Below are 21,483 nucleotides of genomic sequence, written 5' to 3'. Positions count from 1 at the left end.
GAAATAAAGCAACCCAAACCTAGCTTGCAGTACTCCAAGAGAGCTGGTAGAGAGTAACATTTTATGAAAAATAAATTCTAGCATAGTGGCATTAGCCAGACAAAACAGAAAAGAAATCCAGTAGCCAGGAAGTTATTTACCATGGCACAATGGAACCAGACACTGCTTTGTCTCAGGCTGTAGCCACTAGAGCTTGGAGATGCAATTAAATAGCAGGTCGTCTCACCTAAGCATCATGATCCCTGACAACAAGAGACTGCTCTTCCAGGGTCAGGCAATGCACGTCATGGTCCCTGTCCCCTGTAAGGAACAGTCTGTGCCTCTTCAAGGGCTTCATCACTGCTACTTGAGCTCAGGGAAAGGACTGCTGAAATGACAAGGATGGAGCAGTGCCTGTCCCAGGCCTGCTGGTGAAGATGTCTGGCATGAAGCTACGAGGCTTGGTGCAATTAACCTGGAAAGAATGGACAAGGAGCAGATCCAGGTCTCCTTTTTGGTTCTGGCCAACACAAGGTGATGAGTAATGAAGAAGGTTCCTTTCTTAGGTTCTGTTACCCCTTCGTTCTAAAGGAGGGGTAGGTCTCACAGCAGGATTACAGTAACATTCACAGCATCCCTTCACATCCAGTTGGTGCAGCAGCAGCAGGAGGTCAGGAGTCTGTTCCGTACGTCTCACTTGTGCCCTGCTAGGATCAGAAATGGCACTTCTCTGCCAGAGAACTTTGCTTTCTCCCCCCTTCTTTTACACAAAACCCTTGCATAGGAAATCTCTACTATTGGATTCAGTAAACTGCCAGTGGCACCAGAAACGCTCCCTCTGCAGCATCGCATCTCACCAAGCACAGGGCTGCAGAGCACAGCTCTGCCCACAGCACTAGCCAAGCAACCCCACCAGGGGCAAGAGCAGGGCTAAATCCTCCTACAGGCCAGATCCTGAATGCAGGTGTAGCTGTGGCTGTCAGCACACTGGATTTGGCTGCAACAGCAGGAACTTCTAAAGGCTTTGGGGGGATTTGATGGAGGCAGAGCTAAGTGTACCTTGCAGGAGGCAACTGCCAAGAACAGCAACCCGAAGAGAGATGCAGTGGGAGCATAAGTTCTCAAACACACTCTTCCCTCTCCAAGAGTGGTTGCCCAGGAAACATAATATTGTTTCCAGTGCTTCTCCCAACAGCTTTGAGCTAAAAATGAGCAGCTCCAAGGAAGATAAACCTTCCTCACAGCTGCGGTACAAAGTCTGTGTGTGATATGGACTCTGTACATCCTGTTTCAGAATCAGAGGAGGAAACAACCCTGCTTCCATTCTGCCTTTGCTTGTACTTACCAGTTCGTAATCCTCCACATATTTGTACTTTTTCTCCCGATAGTAGTATCTCTTTTTCATGCAGTACAGGACAACGATGTCACACAGCACTGTTGCCTAGTGGAGATGGAAAGAGTTTAAGACAATGATTCTGAGAACTCAGCTGCTAACACAGTGCAAGTGCAGACTGTCACTTACCACTCCAAACAGTGCTAAGCCAGAGCCAATGTTAATCATGGTAGGAATGACATCAAATTTTCCTGCCTGGAAGAAAGATACAGGAATGATGACTGTTTTACAGCATCTCTGAAAGCTCTCAGCCCACAGCTCCCAGGAGTGAAGCTGCCCTACCTTTCCAAACACAATGATATCAAGGCGGATGCCATAAGCTTTGATAAGCGTTCGTGTTTCAATGCCGCTGCTATCCTTGTAGTATTTTGCAAACCTGGAACAATAGGGCAGGTTAGAGCTCAGCTGGAAATTCTGAGGTTTCTTGTATGATTTTCATGCAACACCCAGGTGTGTTCCCCATCCCAACAGGATGGGCTAAATGTTTGCACATGCAAGCAAGCGCACGTAGGGAAAAAACCTAGAACAGGTGAGCTTAAGACAATTATTAGCAGTCAAGTAAGGAGACCTCTAAAGCATAGGGAGGGGAGCAAGTCAGGATAGTGGGAAGAGAGGAAGAAATTCAGCTACGTGAGAATCATCCCCTCAGATGAGCAGGATGCTGCAGGAGTGCAGGCAGCCACGAGAGGGCAGGGAGTGAGAGAAGCAGCAGAGCTCAGCTTGGCACACGGAGGCAGTTCCTGGTCTCACACCACATGACTTGCACACAAATGATACAGAAAAGGAGCAAGAACAAATAAGTGAGATCAGACTTACTGCATCACGTGGTTTGTTACGCCAGGAGGAAGCAGAAAATAGGGGAGAAGAGAAGAGGAAGGGCCTGTAAGGGGAGGCCTGGAATCTGCAAGAGCACCTGGGAGCCTGTGATACCCAGCCTGCCTTGCCTGACACCCCAAAACCTACTGGCACAGTGGGGTATGGCAGAAAGATATTCTTGGTGCACATCAGGTCTCTGACTGACAGAGCTGCTCTCTCAAGGTCAGCTTTTCCCTTCCTTTGCACAGCAAAGGAGGACCTTCAGGCTCCCACCCTGCTACCCCTCAAATTCTGCCACACCAACACACCCCAAAGCAATCATTCCTTGCACTGACACGCCATGGGAGGCTGGCCCCAGTGGTCACCTACATGCTGAAGCAAACATGACTCAGACGCTCACAATCAGTGGAATTTCCTCTTTTGCTGTGGTTTACATAGCAGCAGAGAAAACCTCAAAGTGAGCTTTACAGCAGCAGAGAAACTCCAAGGACTGCCTGCAACAGTCAGAGGAGAGGGAGCAACCTGGAATGCTGTGCCAATGGCAGACTGAGCCATGGGGACATCAGGGTCCCTTCCTCACTACATTACCTGAAGTTGTACCCGGGTGAGACAGTGTTGGCAGAGTCCTTGTTGTCCAGGCGCCGGAAGGAATACCTGGGCACGCAGTGGGAAGCAGCTCTGTCGAGGTTGCAGTCCCAGTTGATCTGCAGCCCCATGACCCCACCCTGCAGAGCAGAGAGGAGGAGACACTGAGTGATCCAGGAGCCTGGGCAGTCTAGCACGGGGCTCCCAGGCTGACCAAAACCCCTATTATTGGCCCACGTCCCAGTCCTCCTTTCCCATTGCTACAGGAGGACCTTCCACATACCCCCACCCAAGGCCAAGTACTTGTTCAGTAGAATTGATTCTGCTCCCTACGGCCAGAGCAGCTCTCCATTTTGCAGTTAATCCATGTCCTGTGGTTCATGCCACCAGGTGAAGAGAAGCCTATCCTACGCAGATGAACCCCAAGAAAGGATTCTGCCAAGTACCTCCACAGCCATTTCCTGGAAGTTCTGCCCTGCAGCTTCAACTATTTTCCCCAGACGAAAGATAGGGCAGAAGGGATCTGTCTGGGCATCATAGATGCAGTTCTTGAGATAAGTGGAACTGAAAGTGGGGAGGATGTTTCGCCTACAGGGGAACAGAGAGGAGATCTGCTGCATCCTCTTCCACTTCTCCAGCTCAAGCTTTACTGTCTGAGAGGCCAGGCAGTGCAAAGCTAAGCAAGCAAGCTTCACACACTGCTTACTTGCTGAAGTTGAACTTCGGATACCAAATGTTGTTCTTTACCAGAATGGTGAAGTTCTCAGCTCCTTGCAAGAATGCCGGCCTGAAAAGCAACAGAAAAAATAAATAAGTTCCATTTATATTTCAGAAACAAGGTCTTTGATGCTGCAGGGCCTTTGATTGTAACCTCTTCAGCTTTTCCCAGTAGTACCCCATAGGAAAAAACACTGGCTGTGGCAGGCTGGCTGTGTATTGTGGGCCTCCCCTCAGGAGAGCTAACACAGGGTAGGAAGACAGCTCTCACTTGGGTATGTGATAGTCATCCTCCACAGGGCACCATGCAAAGACTTCACAGGTCTTGATGCTGCTGTTGTATGGTATGCATGCCCCAGTCTGGATACCTGGAAAGACAAGTGGATGGAGGTACTCCCAAGCAAAATAAAGGGCAGTATTTGCCTTACAGAGAAGTGTCAAGTGTCCAATTCCCCCACTGTCTTCCACTGTAGCTCAGTTTCAGAGAAATGGCTATTTTCTGAGTCAAATTCTCACCCAACACAGTCTCTTCTAGAAGAAAAATCTGAGCTTCCTTTTCAGTTCTCTTAGGCATGAAAGAATGAGAACGAGGAGACTCAATGAAATACTGCTTCCTTCACAAGAGATTGGCACCACGCAGTGATAGCACAGAATGCAAGGAGCTCCTGCAGCAAGCTTCCTACCATTGCTGTGGGTGCTGACATATCCTGGAACGCAGCTGCTGTTATTGTTGCACTCTGTGTTATCATCTGGAAGCTGGACAGGAACAGTAATTAAACAAAACTCTACAAACTCTTCCTTCTACACTCCCAGCCAGGCTGGGCAAGGTTAAAGTGGATCCTTTACACACCTCTGGGCAGTGGCCTTGGCTCTGGTTCAGTGTGAATATCATGTTGGTCATGATGAACACAGCGTTCTTCTCCTGAGCGTACAAAACCAAAAGGAAATTTAAGAGTGACAAACTGCAAGGCATATCCAAGGCACTGCCTCCAAATGTCTCTGCTAACAGAGCTCAGGTGGTATGAATAATAATTAATAAAGCTCGCCCAATAATAAATAGTGAAGCTCACCTGCTTTATTTTCTACATTCTCTAGCATAAAGGCCATGCTGGAGCATAGACATTGGCAGAGCAGTGACTGTTTGTTAGAAAACCCATCCACTGCATGTGATTCATACCTGGGGAGGGATGACGTAGTCAGCTACATCCCAGATCCTGGTTCCCAAGGTGGATGTGTTTGTCATTATCACTCCTTTCACCTTCGTGGTTACAGAACTGACCACAGAATCTGTTTCCTGGTAGCCCTTCTCCCACAGAAAAACCCAGCTGCAAGATAAGAGTTGTAAGAAAAGGAAAATAAAAGGCCACATACAAAACCCAGCTAAACACCACGAACAAACACAGGCAGGGGGAATCTCTTCTTTTTTTCATGTCTCCTGCAAAGGTGAGCCCAAACAATTTTGCAGTGAAAAGCCATAGGACCAGCAGCCTCCCTCCTGGTTTTTTCAAGTGGTCTGGCAGCGTTTCATTACTGTGTAATTACACATGCATCCTCCCACCGCCACCAGGTGAAGATGGGCTCACAAAAGGGCTGTGATGCTCTCCTACAGACCCCAGGAAAACAGTCCAGCTCAGTGCAGCCCGGATGGTCCTCACTGCTGTTGAGGTGGGTCAGGCCCTTTGGTTCTGCTTTATATCTATTTCAGGTACTAAATAAGACAAGATGAAACTTCCTTTCACCAGGTGTAGGAGGAATGAGGAGTTATAAGTGAAGCCCTGCTGGTGAGAGGAGCAGGGATGTGGGAAGCAATCCAGAGCTCCCAGTGAATGACTTTCCTCAACGATGCAGCTTAAAGTTGAGTAATCATCCCAGTTTTAAGGCTATCTACTGCAAAAGCTGTGTGTGCACGTGCATGTCCATGATGGATCGATCTTTAAAAAAAATCAGGACAACTCGAAATCAGGTTAATTTTATGGCTTACATGGATATTTCATACATTATTTTTAGGATCAGAATTGCGAAGGCTGAATAAGAACCTTTAAGACCACCAAGCTCAGCCCCAAATCATCCCCGCTGGCCACGTCCATCAGTGCCACATCCCCACGGCTCCCGACTGCCTCCGGGGACGCTGACCCCGTGCTCAGGGAGAAAAATCGTTCCTAATATCCAACCTTTGTGGGCTGGAGCAATCCAAAGCAAGCCGGCAGCACACAGGGGCGACGTGTCAAGCACACACAGCACAACCTTCGTCCCCGTGAGCAGGAAGGGAAAGTCAACAACCCCGCTCCTAACTTCGTACACCCCTGAAGCCCTCCGTCAGTCACCAGCAGCGACTCTTCCGCTCGCACAGCCGCCCACCCGCGCTCCCCCCTCGCTCACCCGATCACGTAGGCGAGGATGGCGAGCTGCACGGCGCGGTTGATCAGCCCGACTTTGCGGCTGCGGATCAGCACGATGCGGGGGGTGTCGTACTCGAAGAGGAAGCCGCGCACAGCCCCGCAGCACGCAGCCATGGCGGCGGCCGGGGAGGGCGGGCAGAGGAGCAGCAGCACCGACCGCCGGCCCAAACACGGCGGGAGCCGGGATTCCCCAGCAGCGCTCCGCCAGTCCCGCTGCTCGTGGCGGAGCGCTCGGGCGCTGCCTCCGCTCAGTGCCCGCCCCGGCGCTGCCCTCTGCCCGGCTGGGGCGGCGGAGCAGATTCAGCTCGGGAATCGGGGAAAAACCTCTCCTAAAGAGCGGTCAGGCGCTGGAATGGGCTGTGCCGGGAGCTGGGGGGAGAGGGGGTCACCGTCCCCAGGGGTGCTAAGGAGCCGTGGGAGTGTGGCACTGAGGGACGCGGGTGGTGGGCATGGCGGGGGCTGGGCTTGGTGGGCTTATCTTGATGATCTTTGTTGCCTTTTCCAGCTTGTCATTCTATAATTCTTCCCAGAGGAAGGCCAGCACGTGTGTCAGAACAGGGATGTGGTAATGCCAACTGTAATCTTTTTCCACCCCAGATATAAAAAATGATGCAACGTGAACACGGATGTAATGTTACAATTGAGGACACAATGTGGCTTGCATCATCTACAGGCAATTTATTTTAAAATACATGTGGGAAATTGAAATGGCAAACTGCTGGTGTAGCTCAGAAAGAACAAAGCTCAGTTGAAAGGGGTGTGGAATATACAAATGACAACCCGTCTCACCTTGTTTCTACAAAAATAGAACATGTCCAAGGGCAGCAAAAAGAAAGGACTGGAAAGGTGTTGGAGCACAGATGAAACCACCCTGAATGCAGTGCTCCTGGGCTGCGGCATCACAGCATAAAGCAACCTGTGCTGTGCTGGGTTCTGTAGGAGGAGGTGTAGGAGGCAAGGCCTGCTTGAAGCTAAGAGCAAACAGGAGGCCAAAGACTTAGCATTAAAATTCAATGCATATGAATGTAGTGCCTGCAATTATTACACAAAGATGGTGTAAGTACTTTACATCGTAATTCCTGATTTAAGCGAGAGAACAGCTGGGCTTTTCAGAAAATGCTTTGTGTCACTGAAATCTAAAATAAGCCTGTTTAATCTGGATGGACTGTGAGGCCTTTAACAGTTACAAACATACAAGCACAGCAGCCTCTTATTAGTCCTGATCCATGGCCACAGCATGGTGGTGAGGTGAGGGGATAGAAACACATAGGATGACATTTTCAAGTCGTATCTCTTGGGCTTCTCAGGGGTGATGCCTGGAGAAGATCCTTTACCTTATTTTCAGGCTGTTGGTCATCTCCTGATTCATCTGGAATTTTGGTACATGCCAAAGCAAAGGCAAAGGCAAATTTTCTCATTAAAACGTAGCACCAAGAATTCACCCCAGAGGCTACAATTCCAAACCAAAGGAACTTGGTTTGGAACCAAAGGAACTCTAAGCCAAGCAGTAGGCAATTGTCCCTCTCCAATGACAGTACATAAGAATTCAGCTGCATAGCAGATCTTGGAAAATCGTATGCTTTTTCTTCTTCTATAGGTACATAAAAGAAATAGGTTAAAAATCCACAGTATGAGCCAAGGTAAGCTGCATCCTCATTCCAAATTAAAACCAGTATAGTTGCCGTTTGCTTTGGGATAAGAATTTCTAATCAGCCTCCTGCAGCAGCTTGGGATGACAGCTCTGTCCTCCAGCTCAAAAGAGCCGAAGCGCCAGTGAATGTACTGCTTGTAAGCAATGCGACGCAGCTGGCCGTTGGAACTGTGACCTGTCAGGTCCAGAAAGGGGTCTTCATACAGAAGGGCTTTATTCAGAGTGTCTCTGGACAACACCAGCTGTGTAAACCAATAGGTGGTTGTGATACACTGCCCCTCTTTTTTCCGGCAGCAGAGCTGCTCGTGGTACTTCTGTGTCACCTGGCATTGACCACAGCAGCACCACTCAGGGCAGTCTGTGGAAGAGATGCTTTGTTTGAGCAGCCTGAGCTCAGACTGTGCAGTGCTGTGGTTCTTGTTGGACTCATGGGTGCAGCAGGTGCGAGGATCGTAGAATTTCACGGGGTGGTTCTGGAAAACAATTTCCCAAATAAATGAGAATATAACATTTGCTGCTGCTTCGCCCATCTGCGGAGAGAATTTACAGCAGTGATCCTCAACATCGGGTGTTTCATTTGACACAGCACAATAGGCATAATGATGACAGATCAGCAGATCTGGAGGAGGATTGTCTTTCTGTGTTGCCAACGCCCACCACAGCAAAATCAAATCGACACCTTAGAAGATGTTTCAACACCAACACACTCCCACGAGCACATGCCCACCACAGGAAAACAGCAGCTTTTAGCTGACTCTAAACATGCATCCTCTGATCACAGGACTTACTAACTTGAAGGGGAAATATGAATCTATTTTCAGTTCCTCAAGGTTTAATCTTGAAAAACGAGGAGGGGGGAAATTCAAATCAGTTTGAAATTGCATTCCTCAGCTTTCTCCTTTGAGGAGGAAATCTCAAATGTTAAGTGTCTGCATTTACCTCGAAACTGCTGCCTTCAGCATTCTGCAAGCTTGTTTCCAGAGGCATCTTTATCAAAGTAATGTGTGGCTTATCGACATAGGACACAAACATCACCTGTGAAGCAGAAGAAATCAGCACTGTCAGCTCAAGTAGTTGCTTACAGAACTGGAGACAGAACGGAGATCTCACCATGGGTTTGGCTTCTGCGGTCTGTACTCCAGCAAAAATCCCTTGCAATTGCATGCAGCAAGGGTAGAGATTTCCAGTATCTGGGATAGCAAGGATGTGGACAGCAGTAGGGACAGACAGAAATAACGACAAGAGACAGTGCAGAACTAACTGCAAGAGTGTGGCTGTGCAGAGTCTTTATGTGGAGAGTTTCTCTGTGCCCTTCTCTAAAATGCTAGGGAATTAGTACATACAGCCCAATGAAACAACCAGAGATGTCTTGAGAAATAGGAAGAGGCAATGCAGAATTGGCAGGGAAGAGGCTTTGAGCAATGCCCTCTGAATGGACAACCTTTTCACAGCACCTTTCTACCATTGTGAAGGCTCACGATTCCCTGCAGGTTTCCCTGGTAGGGCTGGTGGGGCTCTGCCATGCCAAGGCTCTGTGTGTAAGCACACTGCAGCCGTGCAGTGCACAGCTCTTTGGAAGTTTCCTGGAGATTCTCTGGCATGAAAAGGAGGAAGCAGTTCTCTTTGCCCATTCCTTACTGCACTGGATCCTGCAGTCCCTCTCTCAAAACTCCCTGATCTCCTCAAACCACAGCTGCAAGCTGCTGCAGGGTGCAGGAGAACAAAGCCCAGCAGTGAAGCAAGAATGAACAATTTGCATTCCTTACCTGTTCTGGCATCAGTACAGTCTCATACTTCTTCCTGATTAAATTTTCACAGAATGGTATTTTGCAGCAGCTGGAGCAATTGTAAAAATGAAAACACATCTCTATAGCGGTCACAGCCTGCGCATGAAAGAAAAGCAAGCGGTGATTCCTCTTTCTTAATGAGACCCCATCTCCAGAACTAGTTCAAGATACACAAAAAAACCAAGTCTCTCACCAAACCAAAATAGGCGATCGTGGACCCAATGAATGTAAAGAGTTCGATCAGTTTAAATTGTCCGCCCTAAAGGAAGCAGAAAATAATAATTGGAAAGCAAGATCTTTGACGTTCACTCAGCATCACGGCATTTCTGGTTTTGTCCCTTTGCAGTGATTCATTCATTCAATCTCAAGATTTCATAGACCATCTCAGGCACTTTGCAGGGAAAAATAAATAATTTGAGAAGGAAATGGTGGTGACACGCAGGGTTCACGGCAGGCAAGAAACCTTGTCATGCTTTCAGTCTAAACAACAATCCTTCTTTCTTAATTCTGCTATTTCCTCTTAAACTTTGCTCATTACGCTGCTCAGCTGAGTTTAGATCTACTCATCTGACATGACTTCCATCCCAGAATGATGGACAGAAGAAAAATGGGTATATGGCAGAAGCAGGACTAAAGAAATAGCAAATTTTCTTCTCTCTTCCCTTCAGAAGGAACAACAGTCGCATTTACCATGCCAAACACGAGGACATCAAACCGTATTCCATAGGCTTTGAAAAGAGTTCTCTGCTCTGTCCCATCTGCTAGCTTATAGTGCCTTGCAAACCTGCAAAAGAACAAGTGAAGATCTGTGCAGCTGATGAATGAAATGATACAAAGCTAGAGAACACAAAAGGGAATGTAGTTTCTTGTCTTCTTTCTCCTGCCTTTTCAGCCTTCCAAACTCAAGGGGCTGAAGCCAGATTGATGAGGAGTATTTTGCCCAGCATCTGACCTGACTGTCCCACAAACTTCTAGTCATCAGGAAGGCTTTGCCTTACAGTATCATCTCAATTTTTTCTTGTGCTCTTTCCCATCTCTTGTCTATGGTTGTCAGCTCAGAGCTGACACCTATTTGTTCCTTGTTTGCACAGCTCCAGCAGGACGCAGCTTTGGAATATGTTGGCAGCTCTCAGACAGTTATGGCACTCATGTTTGCATCACAAATGTATGAAAACCCACAACAATAACCATGCCATGAGTAAAAAAAGTGCTGTTACGCAAGAGTTTTGACCTAGATCTGAGGGACAACTTCAGTCTTAAACACTGATAAGCATTTGACAAATTGTGTAACTACTCAGGATTGGAGTCGCATCAAGATTTTTCATTAAAATTTTCCATGAATCTGTTGTATGTACAAAGAACCAAAAGCTTTCATTTGCTTTTGAAGAAATTTTGCTTTGGGAACTGTGGGGTTACCCAGATGGAAGCAAAATACTTTTTTATTTTATTTAATCTCCTCGGGAAACACAAATTTAGGCAGTTTCAAGCCTCAATTGCCATATGGTAGAATCTGCCCAAACTATTTTCCATGTTAGCTCCTCAAATACTTGTGGGAATTTTCTAGGCCTTTCAGCACAGAAATAAAACCTCCTGCCACATAAGCATGCTATTTTTGAGATGATCATGAGAATGTATCTATACAGCTGCAATAACTGCAGGTTAGGGACTTGACTACAAGGCCAAAGAACAGTCAAACATTTTGTTATTCCAAGCTGTCGTTCTCCACACTTTGCCTTCATTCAGAAACATCCTACTTCCTTTATGTAACGTTTTATTTTTTTTACCTGAAGCTGAATCCAGGGTATTGGGTTCTTGTTTTGTCATCCAGGCGGCGGAAGCTGTACTCTGGACTGCAGGAGTAAGACCACCTGTCTAAGTCACAGTCCCATTTAATCTCAATGGCAATGATTCCTCCCTGGAAACAAGCACAGGGATTATTCTGATTGCTGCCTTTGCTGGATATCTGTTAAAGACAGCAGAGATTTGAGGGATGCCATTGGCTGGGATACATCTCCTTATGCACACTAACTCAGAAACAACTTTTGCTCATCAAACAGTCTTTGATGGGAGTGTCTTAATTGTGTGATCTATAAGCAACCATTCATTCTGACTCTTCCTATTTTCTGCCTATCCTTCTTCATTTTAGTAGCACAAATGTGGATGTAGCTAAAACACTGTGATGGCAATTTCATCTTGGCTCAAACCAAAAGCCAAATTGCAGATATAAATGCAGTAGACACATAGTCCAAATTTTTCATCCTTAGTGCCCTTGTGCCATGCTAAGACTCAATAATTCTGGCTTAAATGATGACTCTTCTTGGGACACTTTGTCTCTACTTTTCATCTACCCATCCATTAATATGAACTTGCCAAAGGTGTGGCTGGATACTGTGCTATGGGCATTTAGCTTAACAGCCTAAAGAATAGAGCAAAAATATAATGTGAAAAATAAATGTCTATTTTTTTAATGCCAAATATAAGCTACCATTTGTGCCAGTCTTACTTTTCGATGATTCTCTCCACAAACAACATGATTTAGAATGTACTTTAGTAGAATTAAAAGATGACCACAAAGGACAGCTTTCTATAAGACCTATCTAAGTGCATGTTGTTTTGCTGAAGGACCTCTACATACTACAGCAATATCAACCATATTCTATCGATGCTGTCAGTGTGGGTCCCATGCTGTGAAATCTTAAGCACATTTAATCCTTTCAATTTGAGGTTACACTGCTTCTCAAACAATCAGTTTCTAAACCTACAACAACATGGTGTACAGCAAAACATGGAGGAAGGAAGACTAGAAAATGTTTTAACAGCGGGTATAAAAAAAGTAATATCACAGACCTTGACTGCCACCTCAGAAAAGTTCTCTTTTGCTTCCTGAAGGATGTCTCCCAAGCGGAATATTGGACAGAGTGGGTCAGTTACCTTGTTGAATTTGCAGGAAGTATTCAATTTGGGAGAAATATTTTGCCTATGAAGAGCACATACAGTTGTTAAAATCTAAAAGCAAAAGTTAGAACAGCTATAAATACAACTAAGAGATTTCACTCTGGCTGGAAGCTGTGTTAAATGTGCTCAGATTTTATTGTATGAGCTTTTGTTTTCACAGCTACCGGCTCTGTTTGTTCCTATGAGATTTGCAAATCAAGATGAATTCTCTACTCTTTGGATGTGTTACAAGCAACAGTTTACCTGTGTAAACAAAAGATTTCAACTTAGATTCTGAGTCTCACATCAGTTATGGTATAATTTAATGACTTTACCCTAATGTGAATGGAATATCTGACTGAGCAATTCTACTGTCCTTTGCCTGAAGAGAGAAATAGAGCTATGCTGGGAGGCTGTGTTCCCAAGGTCTTCTTATTTCTCTTGTTTCTGAAGAAACAATCTTTTAAAGGCTTGTGGTTTGTTGCTCATGCAAATAAAGCCCTGAAGATAGGTGCCAATTTATACAACCTTTTCTTCAGAGCACAACCACTCACTCTTCAGAAAGCATGGAGGAATACTGGCACTTACACGGTGTAATTAAATGTGGGGAAGTGAATGTTGTTCTTTATAAGCACTGTGAAATCTTCAGAACTCCTCAGAACTGCTGGCCTAAAAGAGAAACATCAAATCAACTAACTTTTAAATACATCAATTAATCCTATGCTAATTTTTTACCTGGAAAACTGTCAGTGGGAGGAATATTTTCCTGAGAAAGAGACCGAGAAGCAGGGAGAGAATTGGCTCAGAGGATCCAGAAAGATAAAGGTCATTTTCTTAGTTTGAGGTAGAAACAGTTCTTTCCCTTTTGCACTTTCTTATGTGGGCTGAGCCTAAATTGAGTCCCTACGTGCAGATGAAATATGAGCTCATGAGACTTCTCATATAAATCTTGCTACAGAATAATAATAGTGAGAGTCTGTAACATTTGGCAGCTGAGAATTTGTGCGCAGTGAACAGATAGTTTCCTTGCTGTCTTTACAGACAGGATGCTGTAAGAACAGTCATATCCTTTCTGTCGTTGGACAAAGCCTTTTTCAGAACACAGCTCTGTCTGCAGGAGAAGGGAATGGCAATTCCTTTAAAGAGGGGAAAAGAACTCAGCAGAAGTTACTGCAGGAGGCACTGTGAGATTTGGATGGGACCTGGCTGGGGAAAAAATGCTCCGTCTGCAAAAATCTTTGACTTAGGGAAGAGATAGGATACAGGCACAGAATCATGCTTGTATCACTACTCAGAGTGATTATTGACCTGGTTTCTTACTCATATATTTCAAAAGCTGGTGCAGAGAAGCTAAAATTGATTAGTCATTTGCTTTCTTAGAGTGCAATTTCCATCATTTCTGTTGAAATAAAACCTTTTCTAGAATTTCTTCATGCTTTGGCTGACTCAGAAAGGAAATTGAACATTTTCATCCTAGAATAGTACACCGTCATGTGGTTACAGAAAAAGATGCCTACAGGGCCCCTCTATTCCACTCTCTGAGTCACACCATCTTTGTTACCTACAGTTTTCTTCAGTTTTCTATTACATATAGCCAGCACTGAAGTTTTCATCACCTGCCTAGAAAGGATGAAGAGATGTTCTTCAGTCCAGAGTGGACCCCTAAAAACTACTCTGCAGCACAGACAACAACTAATCTAGCACTACTGGTTTGAGTGGTCACTGTGGTAAAGGAACCCACACAGAGCTTCTACACCACAGCACTGAGAACCTCAAGTTAGAAAACCTGTCTTATGTTGATGCATTTTCCTTGACATTTGAATTCATCATTCAAATGCCTTGAGTGAATTCAAGATGAGCCTGTGACATCTAAAATTGTTTCTGTGGCAGCTGTGTGATGCTGAGACTGAAGGCTTCACTGCAGACTCACAGAGCAGGACAGTGTTAGAAGTAACGTATTTAGCTATAGTTATGGCTGTGATTAGATACCTGATAGATATGGCTGGTTTAGATACCCGAGATACACCTGCACCTAGGCAAAGTGATTATCCTAAAGTTGTAGGACTGTTAAAGTAAACTCTCCTTTTGACAACAAATGAGAACAATTTTGTTACTTACATGGGGGGGCTTTCTTCCATTTGAACAGGGCACCAAGCCTTGATCTCACAGGTTTTATAAGTTGCATTATAACGCACACATCTTCCAGTTTGAACTCCTGTAGAAGAACAAGCTCTTGCTCAGCAAACACAAACACTTTGTACCATCTAGACAGCTTCAGCATGACAGCAGATTCATCCTCAAATGACATGGAGAGATTTTTACATTTCAGATTCTCGTAGCTTTCTATGGAGGAGACTCCTAAGAATTACCCAAATTATGGTCATGCCATATCTTCACCAGTCCTTATTTAGCAACTTGCTTGGGTCAACAGAGCTTGTTGTTGTTTGGATCATGGGTGAAGTAATTTCCTTCAGTTTTACATGTCCTGACATATCTGAGTCTTGATATAAATTGAGAAACCGTTTCAACTAGAAGTTTAATTCAACATGAGCAAATTAAACAAGGATATAAACAAGGATATAGAGGGTGGCATCTCTGCCAATGGCATTGGGGTTAGAACTAGGCAATCTTTAAGATCCCTTCCAACCCAAGCCATTTTATGATTCTATGATTCTCTAAAGGTATGTAGAAAACCTTGATTCTTACTGCATTCCCAGAGAGTCAGAATTTTCTGTGAACACTCAGACTTTACTAGGGAAAGATATAATTCAGTCAGCAGCCTGAATCTGGGGAATCTCAGCACTACAAGGAACTCACACAGCTGATGAAAACTGTATGATGTCTTCTGGACAACCAGTCCCCAGTGAAAGACACAAATCATTTCTCTTATTCTGAGAACTACCATCAGATGTTACAGACACTTCAGATAGATCCTGCAGTCACCCCCCTTGCTGAGCAGCCACAGACACCAACAGGAGTGACTATGAGAGACCTCCTTTATGCCACAGTCTGTACTGTTCACATTTCCCCTTTCTCTGCTTCCTTCCACACTTTCTCCTTTTAGTAAGGGCATGCACTAGCTGGTAAAAAACTGTTTCATGGTTTTGAAAATCTGTTCTCAGGTCTCTCTCTGTCCTGCTGCAGTTCTCCAAGCTGGAACTTGCATGTTCTGCACAGGTCAATAACACAATAGAAGATAGTACTCACAAACAATATTTCAGTCTGAAAATACCATTTACATACCATTACTGTGGACATTTGCAATCCCTTTTTCACAGGACTTATCTGAAGAGCAGATAGCTTTGGCAATGGGATACTGAAAAAAAAGACATGAAAGAGCAATATGTGTGTCTCTCCATACAATGTCTCTCCTTACAATAACATTTTCTTTTGTTATTTATGTCATTTCCTGTTTTCTATAATGCTAAGTACAATAAATCTAATACTGGACTATTTACTTTTTTTTTTTTATAAACAGCCCCAAAAATGTTTGGCAGTGAAAGTCAACTTATGTTTGGGAACTGCTCTGCAAAGACCCACTTCTAGGCCAGCTCGATGAATGAGAAAGGAGGTTTGAGCTACGGAAAGGAGGAATGGGAAGATGTGGGAATGGCAACAGTGAGAGCATTTCTGTAACTCCAACATCCCTTCAGGTTGTTCTCAAAAGGGCAGCAGCATAGCCAGAGAAGCTGCACTGGCCTGAGTGTCACTACTTTCTAAAAGCAATGCAGGTAGGGTTGGCAAGCTCATTGATGCAAAAGAAAATCTCAGCCAACAAACTGATTCCCCAAGAAATAGCAGGGTGAAGGAAAGAAAATTAATAATTAGGTTAGTTTGCATGTTACCTAATGAGATATAAGCATAAAGAGCAGCTGTATTTGCTTGTACAGGACTGTCCCACAGTCTGCTCTTTTACACTAACACCAACGTTTTCTGTTAACTACTGGCTATTGGTATTCAATACCATCATCTGAAGTATAAATTACAAAAAAATGTTTACCTCAGGGCAAGTCTGTTGAATCTGATTGTCTGTCCGAATGACATTGGTCATCACAAAAAAAGAGTCTCTTGTCTACATGGGGAAAAGAAAATGAATATGACTGAAATTTCACATACTTTGTTCAGACCTCAGCCTCTTCAGGACATCATCTGGTAGGACAACAAGGCTGTTGCTGCTCTATCTCCCCCCAACAGATGCTCAAATTCTCCCCAGCTCAAACAGGAAAAGCCAGAGACAGCATCAGGGCACAAATGAGCAGTCAAGGCAAAAAGACACTGATATTTTTTTTAAATATTCTCATTACAACCTAGAAAGACACAATAGCATTAACTAGCAATAACAGTACTGTGTTTAGTACAGCTATACTGGAGTATAGCTGTATGGAGCTCCTAGGTTTGTTACTATAAAAATATTAAACTGATATAGTAAAAAAAAAAATGTGTAACAAATAGCACCACAAACATCTCATTGAAAAGAACAATCTTTTTCCTTTTTTTCCCTGTTGGGGAAAGGTAGGTTTGGCTTAAAACATTGCTGTCTCAAATGTTAAGTCTCCTTTAATATTACTGCTCATTCCAGCAGACGTACCAGGAAAGAAACCAGATGCATTGACAGAATTGGAATATTGTGCTGACACTAAATTAAGACTTGCCTGTGTTGGTAGGGTGTATTCTGCTGCATCCCAGATCCTGTCTGCATGAGCCACTCCTTTCAGGCTAATGCGAACTGAGCTGGTAAGTTCCTCTTTCTCTTGATAGCGCTTGTGAACAATGAGTGTATAACTGCACAAATTAAACAGAGAGGACAAGAAAACTCGTAAAAATAAAATGAATTGGCTTTTTGTATCATTCTTGGGCAAAATGAACTGCATCGTAAAGTCAAACAGGCATTTTCAACCCTTTTGGTGTGAGACAGATGTCATCTCAAGAGAGATTGCTTGAGCCCAAGTTCTCCTTGAATTCACCTTTGCAATGTTCGCTTTGTCAGGAATGAGTTGAAATATGCGCAAAGAGAATTTCTGTTTTCCCATCCTAAATGCTGTGGACAACTTCAGGTCACATCCTGGTTAGAATATTTAGTCTTTAATTTTCCAGTGTTGTGACTTTTTTTTGCCTCGTGCTGATTACTTCAAAAACTTTGGCCTAATAGTTTCATTTTCTCGTGAATTGAGTGTGTTAATAGTAGAAGATCATCTCTCTTTTTATACTGACAGGAAATGATTTAGCTCATCTAATTCATGCAGGCAGTGACATCTTTGAAGAACTACTGTATGTCCAGAAGGTAGTTTCCACACTACATAAAAGTCATATAAAAGGTTTGCTTTGAAAAACAATCTTGTTGCATAGCCACAGGTGTGGTTCAGCAGCAGACTCTTCTGGAATGAACAAATGTTGCTAAAGAACAGAAACAGAAAGCATTTGATCAGTGCTCCTTCATTTATACTGTTTACTGTAACAGCACTTCAGCCTTCTCTTTCTGGAGATCAGTATTTTGGGATAATCATGCTTTTGGAAACTGGCAGTAGGAACCCGGCTCTGAGCAGCAGTAGGTGCTTGCATTTCCTGCAGACTTGATTCTTAGCAAGATTGGGATCAGTGTGCTCCATGTCCTGGCTTGTTGCCCTCACATAGGAAATAAATCACTTTCTGAACTTGCAGACTTTGTTCGGCAAAGACTTATCACTGAAAACAGCCCTACTTTGGCAGCAAGGAGGAAAATTTGCCCTTTAGAGGCAATCTATTATTGTTTATTCCTAAACACCTTATTGTTCTTGAAATCTGCTTCAAGAGCTTGATTGGCTATTTCATGTGTTAGGTAGATCTAGTCCTGATGGGAGACTCTGTGGAACACAGTCTAATCTCAGAAAAACTGATGTAAATGTCAGATTATTCAATGGAGTGAGTCTGGGTTTATAGACAAGAAACAAAAACAGCATAGCAGAAAATGAAACCACAACCATTTGTTAGTGAAACCTCAGTTAAACTTCAACAACCCCACCCTGTGAGATAGTTTCCCCTGCCAGAATCCCACCACAAAGCTCCCACTGCCAAATCCATCTTCCAAGAGTGGTCTAACACCAAATCAGTGATCAGGAGTTGCTGCCACAGAACTGACAGCTCTGAAAGCCACTCTGTAACCCAGACAACCCGAACACAACAAACACTTGTTTGTGTTTGGTGCCATTTCCCGTCACCCCACACTTACCAAATATACACAGCAATAACTCCATAAATGAACCACTTCACACAGACACATCCAACACTCGGAAAACGGATCAGTTTTGGGGAGTCATAATTGAACAGATCCTTCATCCAGCCACGTGCAACCATTGTTAATGTTTCCTGTGAGCTTATAGAAACTGCAAGTGGCTGATGCTGTCTTCTTTTATTCTTGCATCCTTTTGAGGCCACACCACTTAAAGGCACAGTCAGAAATTCGTATGAGCAGAATGGTACCACAGGCCTTCAAAAGAAAGGCAGCTGGTGGATCAGAGCTTGATATTAATAAAAAATAAAGAATATAAGGAAGTGGGAGACAGGATATCAAATGCCTTCTTTATCTGTCCAGAGAAGAAAAAGGACGAACTAACTTCTTAGTGGAATCTGCCTTATTTTAGGGAACTGGTTTTTTCCGTTGACAGAAATACAAGCTCTTCACAGCCACCCACGTTTATGTGCGACAAAGGGAGTTTTCAGAGAGGGAAGATTTTTTGAATTCCCTTCAACCGAGTATCAGGAGTGCGCTTGAAATTTCTGAATTCGGACTTTTTTCGAAGGGAAAAGTCTAAATGTCAGATATATCAATGATAGTCCTCAGCTGGCCCAGCTTTTTTAAAGATAAAAAGTTTAAAGTTAAAAAGTTTAAAGTTGGAAAAAAAAAAAGAGAATTTTCTTCTAAGTTCTCAAGTCTGACTTGTGCAGTGTCTGGAGGAGAATTTCCTCTCACTGAATCTGTCCAGACCTCAAACCAGACTGAGAAAACTTTGTGAAGTAGTAAACACTTTGAAGGTGCTGCCCTGACTTGAAGGAGGATGGAATACTTTTCTATTGCTTAAAAGACTTGAGTCTGCAGAATGAATTCGACACATTTTTTCCAAAACACTTCAGTAGAAACAGGATTAGGTATCACATAAACATTGGAACACCTACCATTGGTCAAACCACAGGATCTTTAGCTGAGGCCACTTATTTTCACACGAAAGGCCTTAAGGCAGAGAAAAGAGATAAAGAAAGAAGCTCAGTAGTTTCTGCCTTGGGGTTATTGTGCAGCCCTTCTCATATCACATCCTTTCCCAATGCATCTTACTCAGTATCTCTAAAACGAGCTGATCATTTACAACCACTTCTCTAGCTGGCTGTGGGTGCATCACTAACCATGGTTCCATGACGTGCTGGGTAGCCTCATCCACCACAGAGGAATCTTGATGGTTCCCTTGTCTACATTTGCAAGGGGGAAACCAAGAGCTACAGGAACATCAGTGCAGAAAAAGCTGCTCAGATGGTGAAAGCAGCTCAGAGCAGCACTGCTATACTGGGAGAGCAGCAGTACATGAAGGTCAGGAGGCTCCTGCCCGTGTTTTTCCAGGCTCCAGTACAGCTCTTCTCAAAAGCAGAATCATTGTGCATTTGCAAAAATAACCTTCCAGCTGTTCTGGTCCCACCAGAAGTTGAGTATTCCACTGCAAATTCTGCTGCTTGGCGTTCCAGGAGACGGCACTGCTACATCAATATGTGGGCCAGTACCTCACTGGACTCTCCTTGAGGTTTGCATATCAACCTTCTTGCAACCACCTGCTCTTGCTCTCAGCACTACACAGTGAATGACATGCAAGCGGATGCTTTGCCTGAAGCTTGGGCAAATGCAGAGATCAAGCTAAAAGGACTGAAACTAGCATGATGTTGGCCTCCCTCTGAGCCTGAGTCCCCACCACCCAACAATTTGCACTAGTGCAAAGAAGGTGCCATACACGAGCAAATCCATTCTTCAGGGGTGGCAATGCCCACGCAAGAATGGCAATGCTAAAGCAAGCTTTTGGGACACCAGTGGCCACAGGGATCTTCACCTTTTTACCTCAGGTTACATAGGACACTGTCCTATTTGGTCTCAGGATGGTTTTCTGCCAGGTCATGGTACTAAGAGGCAGTTCAACTGGGTAACAAAATCACAGTACTGAGCAGGGCAAGGTATATAACCTTGTCTTTGGTTTCTCACACTGCACAGTTCCATGCACAAGCTGGTCAGTGAGCTGCAAACCAAATACTGGCAACTGGCCCATGGGGTCAAGGAGCAGGTGTGAAGCCACCATCTGATGCTATAAACAAAGGAGCTGTAAAAGTGCAGAGCGGTTGAGGTGAGATCTGTAAATCTTATTCTCGAAGTCTGAAAGAAAAGAAGCTTGGATCACAATCTATCACACTTATCTTTAAAGGACTAGGCTACTCTCTTTTGCAACAGAAGACCTGCACAGAGGCACCAAATGTTCAAAGCCTGCAACACAGAGGTAATGTCTTTCTTCCTTTACTGTTTTAAATCACCTAGGACGCTGCCTATTGCTGTAGCTGTGACAAAGCATGTGGAATCAGACTGGTTTTTTAGCACACAGGAACAGATCACATTCTAAGAGGCTTAATTTTTTGAGACATCAGCAATCATTCCTTATGCCTTTGCTGACCACAATCCATATTGCTATAGTTGATATTAGAGACTTCAGCAAGCAAAATCCTGCTATGTAATAACAACAAAAAAAGACGCAATTGGTAAGAACCAGAAACAAACTTGGGATGCATTTAGGTGCTAGAACAGATACAAATAAATTGATTTTTAATATATGCCAGTCAGACTTACAGTTACATACAAATATAACAATATTTATTATAAAATAAGAAAAACAAACAAACAAAAAAGAAACAAGAGGACCTGGGTTGCATAAAATAAGCTTCAGTGAGCGTTGTCTTTGCTTCCTAAACACTCTCATTTTCACATTAACATCTTCTATCTGTTTGGGATCTGACCTCAGCAGCAAGGGCAGATGCATTCATCTTCTTGTCCATGGATGTTCCCATATAAGGTGATCTCTCTTTGCCTGTGGAGCACGACTTCGATTTGCTCAGGTTTCGTTCCACTCTCATTTGCTGGCCCCTATGCTCGAGCTCTTGCAGTTTTACAAGGCAGTCATCCACACAGCTGTAGCTATAAAGGGAGGAGAAAGACAGGACAGAGTA

The 21,483-nt window shown here is 44.1% G+C and overlaps 2 protein-coding genes across 2 annotated transcripts; both read right to left on the bottom strand.

Moving 5' to 3' along the window:
* Positions 1-650: 650 nt before the first annotated feature.
* On the bottom strand, positions 651-6,003 carry P2RX4 (purinergic receptor P2X 4; the record flags this gene model as incomplete). Its single annotated transcript, XM_079543903.1, has 12 exons — positions 651-683; positions 1,325-1,420; positions 1,502-1,567; positions 1,655-1,748; positions 2,777-2,913; positions 3,220-3,361; positions 3,480-3,560; positions 3,762-3,858; positions 4,174-4,246; positions 4,341-4,412; positions 4,668-4,815; positions 5,870-6,003. The coding sequence occupies 12 exons, from the start codon at positions 6,001-6,003 to the stop codon at positions 651-653; spliced, it is 1,173 nt and encodes a 390-aa protein (XP_079400029.1).
* A 1,539-nt stretch (positions 6,004-7,542) lies between these two features.
* Positions 7,543-18,591, bottom strand: P2RX7 (purinergic receptor P2X 7; the record flags this gene model as incomplete). The annotated part of the gene is made up of 13 exons (XM_079543791.1): positions 7,543-8,013; positions 8,480-8,575; positions 9,307-9,423; positions 9,521-9,586; positions 10,018-10,111; positions 11,112-11,242; positions 12,175-12,304; positions 12,850-12,930; positions 14,380-14,476; positions 15,505-15,577; positions 16,262-16,333; positions 16,914-17,043; positions 18,467-18,591. The coding sequence occupies 13 exons, from the start codon at positions 18,589-18,591 to the stop codon at positions 7,543-7,545; spliced, it is 1,683 nt and encodes a 560-aa protein (XP_079399917.1).
* Positions 18,592-21,483: the final 2,892 nt, after the last annotated feature.

The sequence above is a fragment of the Tetrao urogallus genome, assembly GCF_951394365.1.
Source record: "Tetrao urogallus genome assembly, chromosome: 17".
Taxonomy (NCBI): Eukaryota; Metazoa; Chordata; class Aves; order Galliformes; family Phasianidae; genus Tetrao; species Tetrao urogallus.
Note: the sequence above shows the minus strand (reverse complement) of the source record. Positions and strands in the feature narration are given on the sequence as shown.